The sequence below is a fragment of the Dermacentor silvarum genome, chromosome 3 (genome assembly GCF_013339745.2).
Source record: "Dermacentor silvarum isolate Dsil-2018 chromosome 3, BIME_Dsil_1.4, whole genome shotgun sequence".
Lineage (NCBI taxonomy): Eukaryota > Metazoa > Arthropoda > Arachnida > Ixodida > Ixodidae > Dermacentor > Dermacentor silvarum.
In genome coordinates, this window is record NC_051156.1 from 79,780,625 (window position 1) to 79,795,654 (window position 15,030).

At 45.1% G+C, this 15,030-nt stretch overlaps 1 protein-coding gene across 1 annotated transcript in view; it reads right to left on the minus strand.

The window, feature by feature from the left end:
* Nucleotides 1-15,030, minus strand: part of LOC119445540 (uncharacterized) — a 130,391-nt gene that overhangs the window by 65,793 nt on the left and 49,568 nt on the right. The window contains exons 5-6 of the mRNA XM_049664628.1: nt 7,556-7,625; nt 7,023-7,103 (exon numbers count right to left, since the gene is read on the minus strand). Of these exons, the coding sequence (XP_049520585.1) occupies nt 7,023-7,103; nt 7,556-7,625 (151 nt within the window). The remainder of the gene's footprint in view (nt 1-7,022; nt 7,104-7,555; nt 7,626-15,030) is intronic.

Genomic DNA, 15,030 nt, shown 5'->3' on the forward strand with positions numbered 1-15,030 from the left:
ATGCAAGAAATGCGGCGAAAGTAAGCTTTTAATCAACAGAATGAACTGCCCCCTGAAAGGGTTAATGCTGCATGTTCACACCTGTGCTTACACACTTTACATTTTCGTTTATCTCTAAAAGCATTTCCGTGAGATGCTTGCCGCGATACTGCTACACATGCATCTATTTTTTGCTTAGTGATAGAGTCTCGTCTAGCAATTAAACAATTAATTATTGCAAGTTTCTCACTCAGTTTTTCTTACAGGTGCAGACCTCTGAGTTTGCATGCAGGTGCTTGCATGGCATGCCTCGCTTTCGCTACTGGCCACACTTCCCTAGGGCCGTAGTCTCTATTCCATTCTCTAGCCTTTCGTCATTGGTTCAGATGTGGCACGAATGCTGCTGCACTACGGTCTTTGCTGGGTCAGCCCTTCGGCATGACGAATGCCGAGAATGGAAAATTAAAAGCAACATTACAAAATACGAGCCCTGGTTGTGTCACACTTATTTAAAATATAAAAATAAGTTGTATTAATCTTATTACCCCTGTAAAAAATTTATTCTAGATGCTTTTGTCACCTTGAATTATTTATCGGGTTTTACATGCCAAAACCAGGATTTCAGTATGAGGCACTACGATTCGGCTCATTCGAAAACGGTGAAGCGGGCAATAGCCACCCAGTGTATCATGTCAGCCTTAAGAAAGTCATGCACACACAAAATACAGGAAAGCTTTGACAGGCAGATTGTAAGGCTAGAAGAAGCAGGTTTCCCGCAATCAGTCATTTCAGCAGTAGCGGAGGCATGCTTATGAAGATAAAGACTGAAAAGAATATTACTGAAGACGCAAGGGAGCGAAAAGATAAACGTAAAGTTGTGCCTTATGTCCAAAAGACTTCCCACAACTTAAAAAAGGTTGTAAAACGATATGGAGTTGAGGTAGCGTTCTCGGTCTCGGCTCCCAGCAAGCTCGCTGGAATATGCTCACGCACAGGAAGAAGCACAGATAGGCTCCAAGGGTACGGAACAAAGCACACCAACTCCCACATAGAGTGCAATGTTGGAGTAGTGTAACAGATACCTCTATCATGCGGCAAAGTCTACGTAGGCCAAACAGGAAGGTGCGTGAATGTACGCTTGCATGAGCATGAATTGTCAATTAGGAATAAAGCGAACGGGCACCTTCCTGTCCACTGCTTGGCATGCCAGTGTAAGCCGATCATGAAAAAAGTAAAGATTTTGTGTCACTGCCGAGATAGCCGAGCGAGAGAGCTACTCGTACCATATAAGAAAGAAGGGACAAGAGTGTCTCAGCGACACCTCAGTTTACCTGCACAACAGTGAGATGAGGTTTATTGACGAGCGTAGATAGGTTGCGCTTGGTATAAACAAGGTTTTTGTATAATTTTTTTTAATTCGCGCACGCGTAGTGGTCTATGTCTGGGTTATACTTATATGTGCTCTTTGTGGAATAAACTTTAGTTGCAAGTCTGCGCCCGTCCTTGTTCCATGCTGTCTCTGTGGTCTGTTTTTTCGCGCAGTTAAACAATGTCCACGAATCTGTGGCGAAAGAGCGCCAAACACAAGGTTGATGGTCGGCTCAGGTTAGTAAGCAGTAAAAGAGAAGGATGAGAAACAGCAGTGTATAGGGCCTAAAATAATTGAGTAATGATTACATTTAATGATTATGGGCAAAGCGTGTGACATTTACAAGGTCACACAGCCTCAGCAACAGTCCTTGTTAGGGCAAGGAGTGCGGAGCGCCTGACATGTGAGATAAAAAAATCTCAGCATTTTCCTCGGGAATGAGTCAAGGCTGAGTTCAATGGAAATATGAAATTGCACGTAGGAAGCCTACACTCGCTAAAAACTTAAAAACTCTTTTTAGTGAAAACATTTGGTAGTCGCCGAGAAAGAAGGATGGGTGCGGAGGTATTTGGTTTCTATACAGTTCTGGGAAGTGACGTCTCCTGTCTGGTTCTAGCCTCTTGCACATTAGAACACGAATGACGGACAGTCGATCACCACATTTTGGACAGTGCGGTGCTGGAGAGCTGTTTAAGAGATGTGAATGTGTTGCATGTGTGTGTCCTATTCTAAGCCTGCATAGTGCAACCTTTTTATATCTGCCGCGTTTCTTGGTAGCATATCTCCCTATTAAGGGCTTTATTGTGCGCAGTTTGTTTTCATTTTCTGTATCCCATTCTTCTTGCCATTGGCTACGGATTCGGTTTCTAATGTGTGGCCTGAGGTCCTCGTAGGGTACATTATCTATGTCAATACAATTACAGCGAGCAGCTGACTGCGCAAGTCTGTCAGCTACCTCATTGCCAGCTATGTTGCAGTGCCCCGGTGCCCAGCACAGTGTGATTTTAAGTTTGGATTTGTGAGCCGACATGAGACATTTTAGAAGGAAATTAGTCACTGGATTTTTATGCTTTTTACCGAATAACAACGCAGTCACTGCACTGAGGGAGTCAGTGTATATGATGGAAGCTGGTTGTTTCTTCTGTAGGATGTGCCTTACGGCAAGGAGGATGCCACAGCATTCTGCAGTAAATATGCTTGTATTTTCGTTCATTGTTTTCGATTCGGAGAATTGAGGGCCATGTGCGGCATATGCGACAGCTGAAGACTTAGACGCGTCACTGTAATATTCGGCACACCTGTATTTTGCCTGCAAGTACATAAAGTGCTGATTTATTGCGAGCGGATGCCCATGTTTGCCCACCTCAAGAAATGACATATCACAGTTAACAGCGTGTATTTCCCACGGCGCAATGGTGTCCTTATGGGAGCCACCTGCAGGTTGGAGACCGGTATGTGCAGGCTTTCAATGTGTGACGCAACTCTAACGGGATATGGTAGCGTTGCTGATGGTCGCCTCAAGAACAACGGGGTGTTGGTTGTGTCCCGCAAGAGTTCACCAGATGGATGCTCTGCATGAGAGAGCACCTTAGTGGCATACACTATGCTTGTGCACTGCTTTCGTCGTTCCAGTGACCTTCTGTTCGCCTCAACATACAGGCTGGCTATTGGGCTAGTTCTGAAAGCACCAGTGGCCAGATGGAGCCCAAGGTGGTACAAGGGGTCAAGCATCTTTAGCACAGACTTTGACTGATTCCTAAAATACCGAGCCATGGTCAATACGTGAAAGGACAACGCTATTCAGAAAGTTCAGTAGACAGTCACGGTCTGTACCCCATGACTGATGGGAAAGGATCTTTAGTAAGTTCATTGCTTTCAAGCATTTCAATCGCAACTGCTTGATATGTGCAACAAAGGTGAGCTTTCTATCGACCACAACACCTAGGAATTTGTGATCTTGTTTAACGGCTATGGTCTGCCCGTTCAATGTGATGTTGGGGTCCAGCCTAATGCCACGCTGTTGAGAAAAAGGTAGGCAGACGGTTTTTCCACAGTTGAATTTAAACCCATTTTCATCTGCCCAGCTTGAGAGTTTATTTACCCCCAACTGAATTTGCTGTTCACAGATGGCCAAGTTGCAGGATTTGAAACTGATCTGGACATCATCTACGTAAACAGAATAAGAGATAGTTTTGGGCAACACACTGCTTAGGGAGTTAATTTTAAATATGAAAAGCGTGCAGCTGAGAACGCCACCTTGGGGGACGCCATTCTCCTGTATGAACCGCTTCGATAGAGCATTTCCAAGACGAACCACGAAGGTGCATTCGCAGAGGTAGCTTTCTATAGTATTAAGCATGTTTCCCGAGACTCCAAGAGAATGCAGATCACGAAGAATGCCATAATGCCAGGTCGTGTCATAAGCTTTTTCCAGGCCAAAGAATACAGAAAGACAATGTTGTTTGTGGATAAAGGCATCCCTGACATAAGATTCAAATGCTAAAAGCTGGTCAGTTGTCGACCGACCAGACCTGAATCCAGCTTGACGTTGGTCAAGAAGGCCGTTATATTCAAGGAAATACACGAGGCGGCGATTTATAATTTTTTCAAACACCTTGCACAAGCAACTAGTCAAGGCAATGGGCCTGTAGCTAGCTGCAAGTGTGGCTTCCTTTCCTTGTTTAAGAATGGGTATGATAACAGCCTCTTTCCAGGCTTTGGGTAGGCGCCCAAAGGACCATATCTTGTTAAACAGAAAGAGGATAGTTATAAGGGTGTGTTCATGTATGTGTTTGAGCATGCCATATGTAATCCTGTCTGGGCCTGCTGCTGAGTTGCCTCATGTTCCCAGAGCCACCTTCAGTTCCTCCATAGTGAAAGGGCTATTGTACCCTCCAGTGGATGGCCTTTTATCACGGATAGGTTTCCGTTCCTCCGCTAGCTTGTGTCGCATGAAGGAGCCTGTATAATGTGCTGAGCTGAAAATCTATGTAGGAGTTTATAGATGAGAGGAATGAGTGCCAGCTTTCCTGTTTGGATGGACGTCGGATACGCCTGCCATTTGCTTTAGCACGCTTGAAGTCTATTAAATTGTTAACTGTAGGATACCTGCGGAATTTTGACCATGCTTTGTTTTGGTTCTCACGGGCATTCTTGCATTCCACCATGGCCTAAGTTTGTTTTGCGTCTTATTTGATGTCTGTGGGATTGATTTCTGTGCGGCTTCTATAATATGCAGAGTGATCATGGATTGTAATTCGTCTATATCTAGGTCTACGATTGGAAAACTGGGCAGTTTAGAGAGTTCTCGAAACTTCTTCCAACCAGCAGCCTGTTCTTTAAATTTCCTGTGATTATTTAAACCCACATTTATGTTTCCTGTGTGTTTTAAGCAAACAGGAAAGTGGCCGCTTCCATACAGATTATCGATAACAGCCCACTCAGTGGTTGCCAAGAGCCCCAGAGAGCCAATAGCAAGGTCTATTGCTGTGTATGAGTTGTATGCTATATTAAATTATGTTGGCTCTTCTTCATTAAATATACAGGAACCGGAGGACAATAGACATTTTTTGATTAGCGCACCTTGGGAATCAACTCTTGAACATCTCCATAGTGGGTGGTGCGCATTGAAATCTCCAACCAACATGAATAGATCCGGGAGCTGGTCAATAAGTTTTTCAAATTCTTCGACGGAGAGGTGATGATCCAGAGGAATATATAGTGAACATAGTTATTATTCTCCCAAAAGTTAGGGCTTGTATGGCCACTGCCTCTAAATCGGTAACCAGAGTGATACTCTGACAGGGAATTGTTTTCTGCACAACAATAGCGACGCCACCCGATGAGTGGGCACTGCCTTGCCTGTCTTTCCGGTATGCTGCATATTCTTTCAGAAAGTTTGTGCATGTTGGGTATAAGTGTGTTTCCTGTAGGCAAAGTATGTTTGGTTGATATTGTGCAAGTATTTCATATATGTCATCCAGATTCCTGAGTAGCCCTTGGCGGTTCCAGTGTATAATGCTCTCAGCAGCCATTTTTGCGAGTGATAAGGGGACGGGATATTCGAATGTCACCGCCTTTATTGGGCGGCTTGACTGGCGGGCGTTTTTTCTGTTTGAGGTAGTCTAGAAAACTCCACCTCTCTTTGGGGGACTCTCTCAGCCTCAGAGACACCGAGGATCCCAGGGTCACTTCCATTGCTTCTGGCGGAGACTCGGAAGCGGATGAGGGTTTGTCAAGAGGGGTAGACTCCCTCTGGGTTGTCTGTGTTGTTCCAGAGGTGTGGGAGAAGTTGACCTCTGGAACTTGGAAGGTTGGTGCAGCCGATGGCTGTTTGCTGGGGGGCCGAGAAAGGCCCGCATCAGCAAAGCTGTACTGCGTGCCCACCGTAACTAGATGCCGCCTGGCCCCCCAGTGTGCTGCGTCAATGTAGGATCTTGCGGAGAGAAGCGAGAGCTTCTTCCGGGCTTCAGGGAATGTGATGTTTTCGGTTACCTTGATTTGAATAATTTTTTTCTCATTTTCGAACATTTCACATGTTCGCGAGTACGCAGCGTGCGGCTCATGACAGTTGGGACATTCTGTTTGAGTGGCACTGTAGCTTTCGGTTGGATGCTGGTGAGCACCACACTTTGCACAGGTGAGTTTTCCGCGACATTTGTTGGATCCGTGTCGGTACTTTTGGCACTTAAAGCATCTTCCCGGGTTTGGGACATGTGGGCGGACTTTGCAGTGAATGAACTCTGCTTTCATAGCATCTGGGAGACGAGAACGATTAAACGTCAGGACGATATGGGGTGTCACTACTACACCGTTTCGCCTTATGGTGATGCGGCGTAGGACGAAGACACCTTGATCTCTGAAGCCATCGAGGAGGTCACAGTCTGTTCCGCAGATTAGATCATGTTCTGATATAACGCCTTGAACTGTGTTTAGACTGCAGTGGGCGGTAATGGACACCTGTAAGTGAGCGAACTGCTTTTGCTTGAGGAGGATGTCGGAATGATCTTTCTGTGACACTTCGACAAGAAGATCACCGAATAACAGTTTTTTTGCTTCATAGTTTTTTCCTATAATTTTTTCAAGGGTCCTAGTGATAACAAAAACAGACATTGCAGCAACTGAGTTGTCTACAAGAGAGTGAACAATCAGGAAATGTGGAAAGTGGTCACAATCACTTCGAGTTCTAAGACTTCTTCGGTGTGGCCTGAGTTGTCTACAAGAGAGTGAACAATCACAAAATGTGGAAAGTGGTCACAATCACTTCGAGTTCTAAGACTTCTTCGGTGTGGCCCCTTTTCAGGGACTGATCAGGTTTTTTAGAAGAGAAAGTACTTATGCGATATGGTTATGCCGATGGTTCTTAGAATGTCATCTGTGTTTCACAAGAAGGTCCCGGGGCTCGCCGCCTGGTAAACAGACGAAGAGCCCATCGGCCAGAGCTTGACTATGGCCCCAACCGCCACCGTTCATGGTTTCTACCATTCACCTCAAAACCTTTCGCCACGATGCGGATGACAGCTTCGGTATGGGGGCTAAGGGCCAAGCACCATCACCTTGATACTCAAGGTGCCCTTACGGGGGAGGAGGGAAGGAAACAGTCAGAATTTTCCAATTGCACACACTATAACAAAAGCATGAATACCCACAATAAACATTTCAGGTATATTCTAACCTTCAACACACTGCACACCAAGGTTTTGTCGCCGCTAACCAACTTGACAAAGGCAGCTTTTGCTTCACGAGTCCAGCCTTCCTGAAAGTGAAAAGAAAAAAGGAAAAAAAAAACATGAAACATAAAATGTAGTTGCCAAGGAAAATAATGCAACTAAGTTTGCAATGGACTGTTTTAAGTCCATTTGACTGAAGTCATGCAACCATGGCAGTTTCATTGAGCTCTGCATACTACCTCAGTGGATACCAAAGCAAGTTTCAGAAACTAATCTCTGTACACTACAGTAGGCATGAATGTATGCATTTATATTGTTCCTAAATGAACATTTTATTTCAGCTTGCAGTGAGCATTATTGCAGTGCACAAAAAGTATTTAATGGTCATTACTCATAAATAAATTGCAATAATTTTTACGATATTTACAGCAATCAATGAAACCGTCAAAGCAGGACATCCATAAAACCCCTGTGGAGTTTACAGCTAGACAGTGGCAACTCTTGCGCAATGAATTGAATATCAAGGAGGCAAGCTTACAGAAGTCACAGGTTTCAAGTATTCCATGGTGGCTAGCACAGCTTGGGGTGGCAAGTCAAGGAAGTCATTCCTGAAATCGGCAAACAAACCTTGCTCATAAAAACATTAAAAAAAAACATTGTTTCGGAAAAACAACTTCAAGGTGACAAAATATGAGCAGCAAATGAAATATCGAAGCCAAATGGCGTTATGTAAGAAATGCCAAATAATTTTCGGCTCCACATGCTTAAAGTACAGTACACTGATCACAACTCCAAACACTAAAAGCCCGTGTAGCTCCGATGCAAGATGTCAGTGCAACTCACTTACATAGAAGCGCTTGGGTGTTTTTATTCAAGGTAGCAATGGGTGCAACGTGGAAGCAGACCAGCCTGTATGGATGCACGCTGTGCCGCCATCAGCGCACTTGTACAGCAAATCATGCATGAATGTGGTTATGAGATGTATTTCCATTTCGTCTGCTTGTTCCCATGTTGTGCAGTCGCGAGCGTAGACAACGAAACTGTGATTTTCTACCATGCTTCAGCGCGCAATCATGCTCTGTGATCCACTTGTGTCTGCATCAGTGTTCGTGTAGCACTGAATTATACCACTAGTCAGGTGTTTCCGTGCACAGCACGCAAATTCGTGCGCTGCGTGAAATGACACAAACACCAACAGCTCGAGCGACCGCACAGCAAGAAAGCGAGAGAGAAAAAAAAAGGGGGGGAGGGGGGGCTTGTGGCGTATGCGTCACAAGACTCTTCAGCTCCACCATGGGCAGGGAAGGAGTTTCGCTTGCGGAGGCTGGAAAGTGGAGAGTGTGTTTATGTTGGTGGTGATGCTCACCTCCTGAAATCATTGGTTGTCGGCACTAAAATATTTCTGTCGAGACTATTAATGAACCAATTTGAAAAATTCTTGCGGTAGAACACTCTCTAGAGGGTACGTAACAACTTCCAGCATATAACCAAAATTTTTTATGTGGCCTGGTAAGGGGCCCTTAGTCTGCTGGCAAGCTTATCAGCGCTCCAAAGCCTCATGGTCCCTTTGTTCTTGGCCCTTCTTCTCCGGCTGCTGCATTGGTGACTGCCACTACACACACGATGTTGGTTCTGACAGTGGCCTTCAACTTGCAGCACATTTGAACCCATTCCCACTAGTATAAGCGTGAAATCACGAATGAAACGCCATCAGTGCGGACCCGTGAATCACAAAGCGATGAGTATTGTATGTCGATAACGCAATGGGGAGGGGGTCCTTTCATGAAATGCTTATGTCGCATACGGTGGTTTCTGAATTCAAACTGTAATGTGTATCCGTAATGTGTAAAGATCCATCCAAGTGGAGGTTGGGTTGGATTCATTTTGGGTAGTCGTGCAACCCTAAAATGCTGTTCATGGTCGGTGGCACAGCTAAAGGCTCATTCACACCAGGCCGACAGAACACCGATTTTGGTCTGCCGACTGTTGGCGATGGCGTTTTCCTTCAAGGGCACAGGGTAGGCCCTATACCTCCCATGTATTTTGAGCCTTATTTGAGACCCATTTTCTCAGCAACTACTGCGTGTAGCGCATTCGGGTTTGTTTCATTTCATTCGCGATCATGCCGTCTTGCAGTGGGACTACAACTAAGATTATTTGTCAAAGATCAACAGTTTCGCATTTTTTTACTAACACAGCCAGTTTTTGTTGTTTTTTCCGAAGAAAACAATTCAGAGAAAACTTACTTTTGAGTGCATGTGTACCATTCCAGTTCAGTAGGTGTGCATAGATGTCTACTTTATGTGGGCTAAAAATAAACCTGCTGTCATTTCAAGTTTTTATAAAAACGGGGCAAATGTAACAAAAAAATTGATTTCGAGATATTGAGGGTCAAAGACAAAAAACATGTTCCCTTCATTTTCTTTCAAAAAAAAAAAAATGCACAGAACCATTTGCCTAATAGCCACCAGCCGTATAGTCATTGCCAGGGTCATCGTTTCGCTTTTTTGCTTGTTTTCTTGTTTCCCTGGCTTGTTTTGTCATGTCTTGGGCCTCTCTCTTGGTAAAATACCGTCGACGAAGGTGCACTTCACCCAACCACATCACATTGTTATGCCCTGGTGATCTACCAAATGCCTTCAGGACGTTAACTCTTGCCATGCATCCTTCAGTGAATGTGAGCACAGGCATCAAAGGTGGCAGTTTTGAGCATCTCTATTCCTAGGAACACGTTTTTCGGTGCGCGCTTCCACACGACATGGTTAAACGACTCATTTAATTTTGTGTCTTGCCGTGTAAGCACTTTTTCAGCAGGTCTGGGTGAGCTAACTGTTGGAATATTGGCTTAATGGCCTGAAGAACTGGTGCAGGCAAGTATTCTTTGTTCACAAAAGGCTCCTGTGTCAACTGAGCCTTGTATGCACACCAAGTGCCGGCATCTTTTGGGCAGAGCCCGTGACTTGGGTCGTTATCCGTAGCCAACATGTGAAAATATGTTGCCCAAACAGCTTTTCGCATGCTTTCCAAGTCTCCAGTGTTTCTTCTTATGGCTAAGCCATAATAGGTTTGTACTTTGTCAATTCAAGTGTCAGTCAACCGCCCCCGCCCTGACAGCCGTTCAGTAAACCGCGCAGTGTGCCTTTAGGTTGCCAGACTGCTTTTTTGAAAATCTGCTAAGCTTAGAGAAATTGCCAGTTTCGGTTATGAAAAAAAATTTACGTTTGGAAGAAACATGAGCGATTGCTAGGTTGTGCTAGGTGAAAAAAGGGGGCGTGGCCGCTCGTCACCTGGTTTCGAAAACCTGGCCTTTTTGGCTTAATCAAAACGCGAAAAAACATGTGGGGCACTGGATATTGTTGAGGAACGCCTGAACATCCCAAAAAAGTGAAAAACCAAAAATAGAATTTTTTAGAAATTTTGCCTTACCCTGTGTCCTTAAACCGTTGGCTACAGCGCCATTCTCTCACTCAAAGAGTGAAATATACAGTGTAGATCGCTTCTAACGTAAGTCGCCGGAGTCGTGAATATCTGCACTATAAGCGGTACCGCACTATAACCAAAACGATTTTCAAGCCCTGCACGTATGCAAAACATGTAGACCAAGCAGCCGCGTGGATCCGAGAATCGAAGTGTGCGACTGGGAGTTTTGCATTCATTTAAATTTACGAACGTTGAAAGGTTAATGTCCAAGTACCCACGATCGTCGCATGAAGCAGACAAACTATAATAATATTTTTTAAATGTCTCGGTTTCGCCTGAAAGGCGAAGCATCAATTGCCATAGCAAATTAGTAGAGCTATAAGGAGTAGGGATAGTAGTTTCATTGGCTGCATAAACTTGACACATTCGCCTACAAACTGAATTAACAAGCGTGGTGTCAACGCGCACAAGCAAACATGAATAGACTCGATGACCGCAGACAACCACTGTCAAAACGCGGGCATGGGGAAATGCGGCCGCCGCAGCGAGCGAAGGTTCGTGCGGTCTATCGCTTCAACAGAAACTGAGCGGCGTAAGCACAACGCATACAAAGGTCAGGGCTATGTGGAAATCACTTTCAAGATACGGTGCACGCGACAACACTGACAGCCGGCACAGGCGCGAACGCATTTGTTGGCAGAGTAGAAGCCGCCCGCCCCCTCCCTCCCTCCCGTGCTGCCCTCCCGCTTTCGTGGGAGATTGCGTCACCAGTTCATCATGCGCCCGGTTGCAAGATACGCATTTGGTGCCGCAGCACAGCTTGGGCCCCCCCTCCCTACCATACCCCCACAGCCTTTCGCGTGATGGAAGCCGCGTTTTTCCGCTGTGCGTTCACTGTCTGTGAAGAGTGAAAGCGCGTCTCCCCTGCGCGCTTTCACTCGCACATAAGGCGCGCGGTGACGATTTTATCGCCCTTGGACCCATGCTCCACGTCTCATGCTCCTCCTCCGCATCGCCCTTGTTGATCTCCTCTCCCATCGGTGGGCGCACCTCGTTGAGAAGCATGCTCGCTACCGCCCTTGTCAGCGAGATTTTCCCACGGAAGCCACATTATAACCAGTATTTCGTCTCACGCGGCTGCACTGTAAGCGGTATGCATACACATGGAGTGCTACGGGAAAATTAGCGGGAGTCTGAAAATACCGCACTATATCCGGTCCTGCACTATAAATGGTTACATTATAAGTGGTCTATACTGTATATCGCAAGTGCACTACGTACATCGTCGTACTGTGACGTCCCTCTCAGGGACACACGATTGATGTCGCCAACAGTCGGCAGACCAAGATCGGTGTCGTGTCGGCCCAGTGTGAATGAGTCTTAACTAGACATGTGTAGTTCAGCATCCCATGGTTGCCTCACCCAGTAACAAGATCGAGTGTCATCCACACTTTCTAGTAGAATGTGTGGGAGGCCTTGCGCGTTCGTGAAGCAGAGTGGCGATTTGCTGTTGCCGATAATGAACGGCCGCAGTTTGCATGAGCCATGGTTCCATATGCGCAGCAAGCAATGTTGAGAACACCCTGCTAATTTTTTCTCCATGGCATGTACTACGCTATTAAACAGGAGATTTTTTTCTCCTGTTTAATAGCATCTGCTAAAACAGCGCCGCTTCAAATTCATCAGCACGAAATATTTCCAACGATGCAAGAGTCGCACTTAGGAGAAGCGCACTTGCAGGGACACGGTGCACCACAGCATTCCATATATCGAATGTGGCGATGAAGCCTGCTGTGGCTGCTAGCACAGATCAACACACTCAGGTGTCATCAAGTGCTCAGATGACCTATGGGAGGGCTTCACCAGTCTCATAATTGCTGTTCCATAAAAAGGCATCCCCATTAGCTTCATCGCACCACAAATATCTGCATCTGTATTATACAGTTACACCCACTTATATCAAGCATAATAGATCTGCTAAAGATGGTCGTTATGTGAGTAGTTCATTGAACTTGAACTTAGCACAGTGTTTGATGTGCTTCTGTGAAGGCATGCTAAACATGTTTTGTGCTCATATTGATTTAATGGGTTTAGCATTGCAAGCGACAAGAGACGCTGTAGTGGAGGGCAAAATTTTGACCACCTGTACCCCGCCTCAAACCGGTCCCGAAAAAAAAGCCACTTCTGACACTTGTCGCGGCTGGAAAAGCAGACACGTAGGACGATTGATGGGTTTTAATGGCACAAGGTCATCTTTGGCCAGAGAGCGCCAAGTCTATGGATACTTTCAATGATTTACAGTAAAATCTTGGCAATACAAATCTCGCGGGGTCACTTGAAATATTCATACCACACAAAATTCATATCATCAAAACATAATTGTGCGTCCGGCGGCAGCATGGAATGCACTCGCCTCAAAATCTTATGCTCTGCTTTGCAGATTGCTGCATGCACCGGAATCTTCTCCGTTCAGGACGGGCCATCTTTTTCAAGCCATCTCGACAGCCTACCTTCTTGGCCGGTCAGCGGATGCTTTATCAACGCCTCGTGCTGCGAAGTTGCCTGCAGGGATACTGCGAAGAAACCTGATTTCCATCATATCTGCTGGCCTGACAATGCATGGTCGAACTGTGCGTAGCACGGTACCAGGACATCTGTGAGCACACCGGAGCCTATAAAAGCATCGCATTCTGTGCTACTCTTCAGTGGGTCCGGCGGCAGCATGGAATGCACTCGCCTCAAAATCTTATGCTCTGCTTTGCAGGTAAGCTTGAAGTACAATTTCAAGAGCTATAGAAGTGACAATCGTTTTCTATTGCTGCTGCCGGACCCCCCTGCCGTCCTCATGAATGTGTTTCCTTCGCTCACAAATTCCTTAAGGATGCTGTTGCTATTGTGTGGTGATGTGGAAACTAACCCTGGCCCCGACATTGAAACAAAAATAAACCAAGAGCTAGCGGGTCTTTCCTCTAGGGTAGCATCCTTCGAAGAGCGATTAACTGGTATAGAGCAGTCTATTGCGCCAATTGCTGATGTTGCATTGTGCGTATCTGAGCTTGAAAGGCTGTAACTGACCTTCGAGAGATCGTTAATAACTTATACTGCAAAAACGATGATTTAGAAAACAGGTCCCACAGAAATAACTTGCTTATATTCGGCCTTGCTGAAAGCTCCCGAGAATCTTCAGAGGAGTTGCTGGAAACGGTAACTGAACTGATTACATCGAAACTAGAAATTAACTGCAGTGATATCAAACGCTGTCATAGGGTGGGAGTGCGTAAGAGCAATAATCCAAGACCTGTAATTATTAAGTTGCTGGATTTTAGAACTAAGGTCGCTATATTAAGTAATGCAAGAAAGTTGAAGGGCGCGAAAATATTTATAAATGAAGACTTCTCTGTTCGCGTGAGGCAGGTGCGCAAGGAGCTCTGGCAGAATTCAGCTGAGATAAGGAAAAATGCGCAACGAGCCCGGCTGCACTATGATCATCTGTTGGTGGACAACGTTCGGTAGTCTTGGGATGATAGCAAAACAGCTATCGTTCGAGAAAGCCGTCGGTTGACCACTACAGACAATGATTGATGGTCTCCAGCGAAAAACTTCACGCTTTTGAATTTAAATGCACGTAGCCTCATTAATAAAATTCAAAACTTTAACTGGCTTATTGAATGTCATATTCCATCAGTTATCTGTGTGACTGAGACTTGGCTAAACGAATCTATTCTTGATCATGAATTCTTGCCTCCTGGTTACACGGTTCTAAGAAAAGACAGGCCTTCTGGCCGTGGTGGTGGAGTAGCACTTTTTATTTAAAGTGGTACAGCTTCCAGATGTTGAATCAATATGGTGTAAACTAAAACTTGATGGTCTCACTATTGTTATCGGTGCTATCTACTGTCCCCCAAACTCCGCTCCTGACATTTTTTCGACTATCAGTGATTATATGGTCGGACAAAAGCTTAACTGTTCTAAACTGTTCTAAACTGGTACTAACCAGTGACATTAATGCACCCGCTATAGATTGTCATTAGTTATCAACTGGCCGTGATAGGACAATTTGTGATTCAATAATTGACATGTCAGTAGCTTTTGATCTATCGCAGCTGGTTGATACAACGCCCGAAGATTGTCTTAGATCTTGTTTTTGTCAATGATTAATTGATAAAGAATGGATATCAGTGCCGTGTTGTTGATGGAATTTGCAACCATAAGGCTGTTATTGTTGTTCTAAATGTTGCTTGTGTGCCAGTACAACCAACGTTTAAAACTGTACTGAAGTTTGAGCTTGCGGACGACACTTCTATTCTTGCTAAACTTGCATCATGCTTTGATGATTTTGTGTCTTGTAGTGAACACTACAGTGTTGATATGTTGACTAACCAATTTTATAGTATAGTTAATGAGTGTATAGCACAATTTGTTCCTCAAAAAAGTATAAAACGTCATGCTACACACCCATGGTATACCAGACCAATCATACAGCTCAAACGTTGCATTAAGCGCCTGCGAAAACGTCCGAATGAACGCAATAATGATGGGGAGTCCCTAAATAAATTACTCAAATCTGAACTAAAAGCCAAAATGAGTGACGCA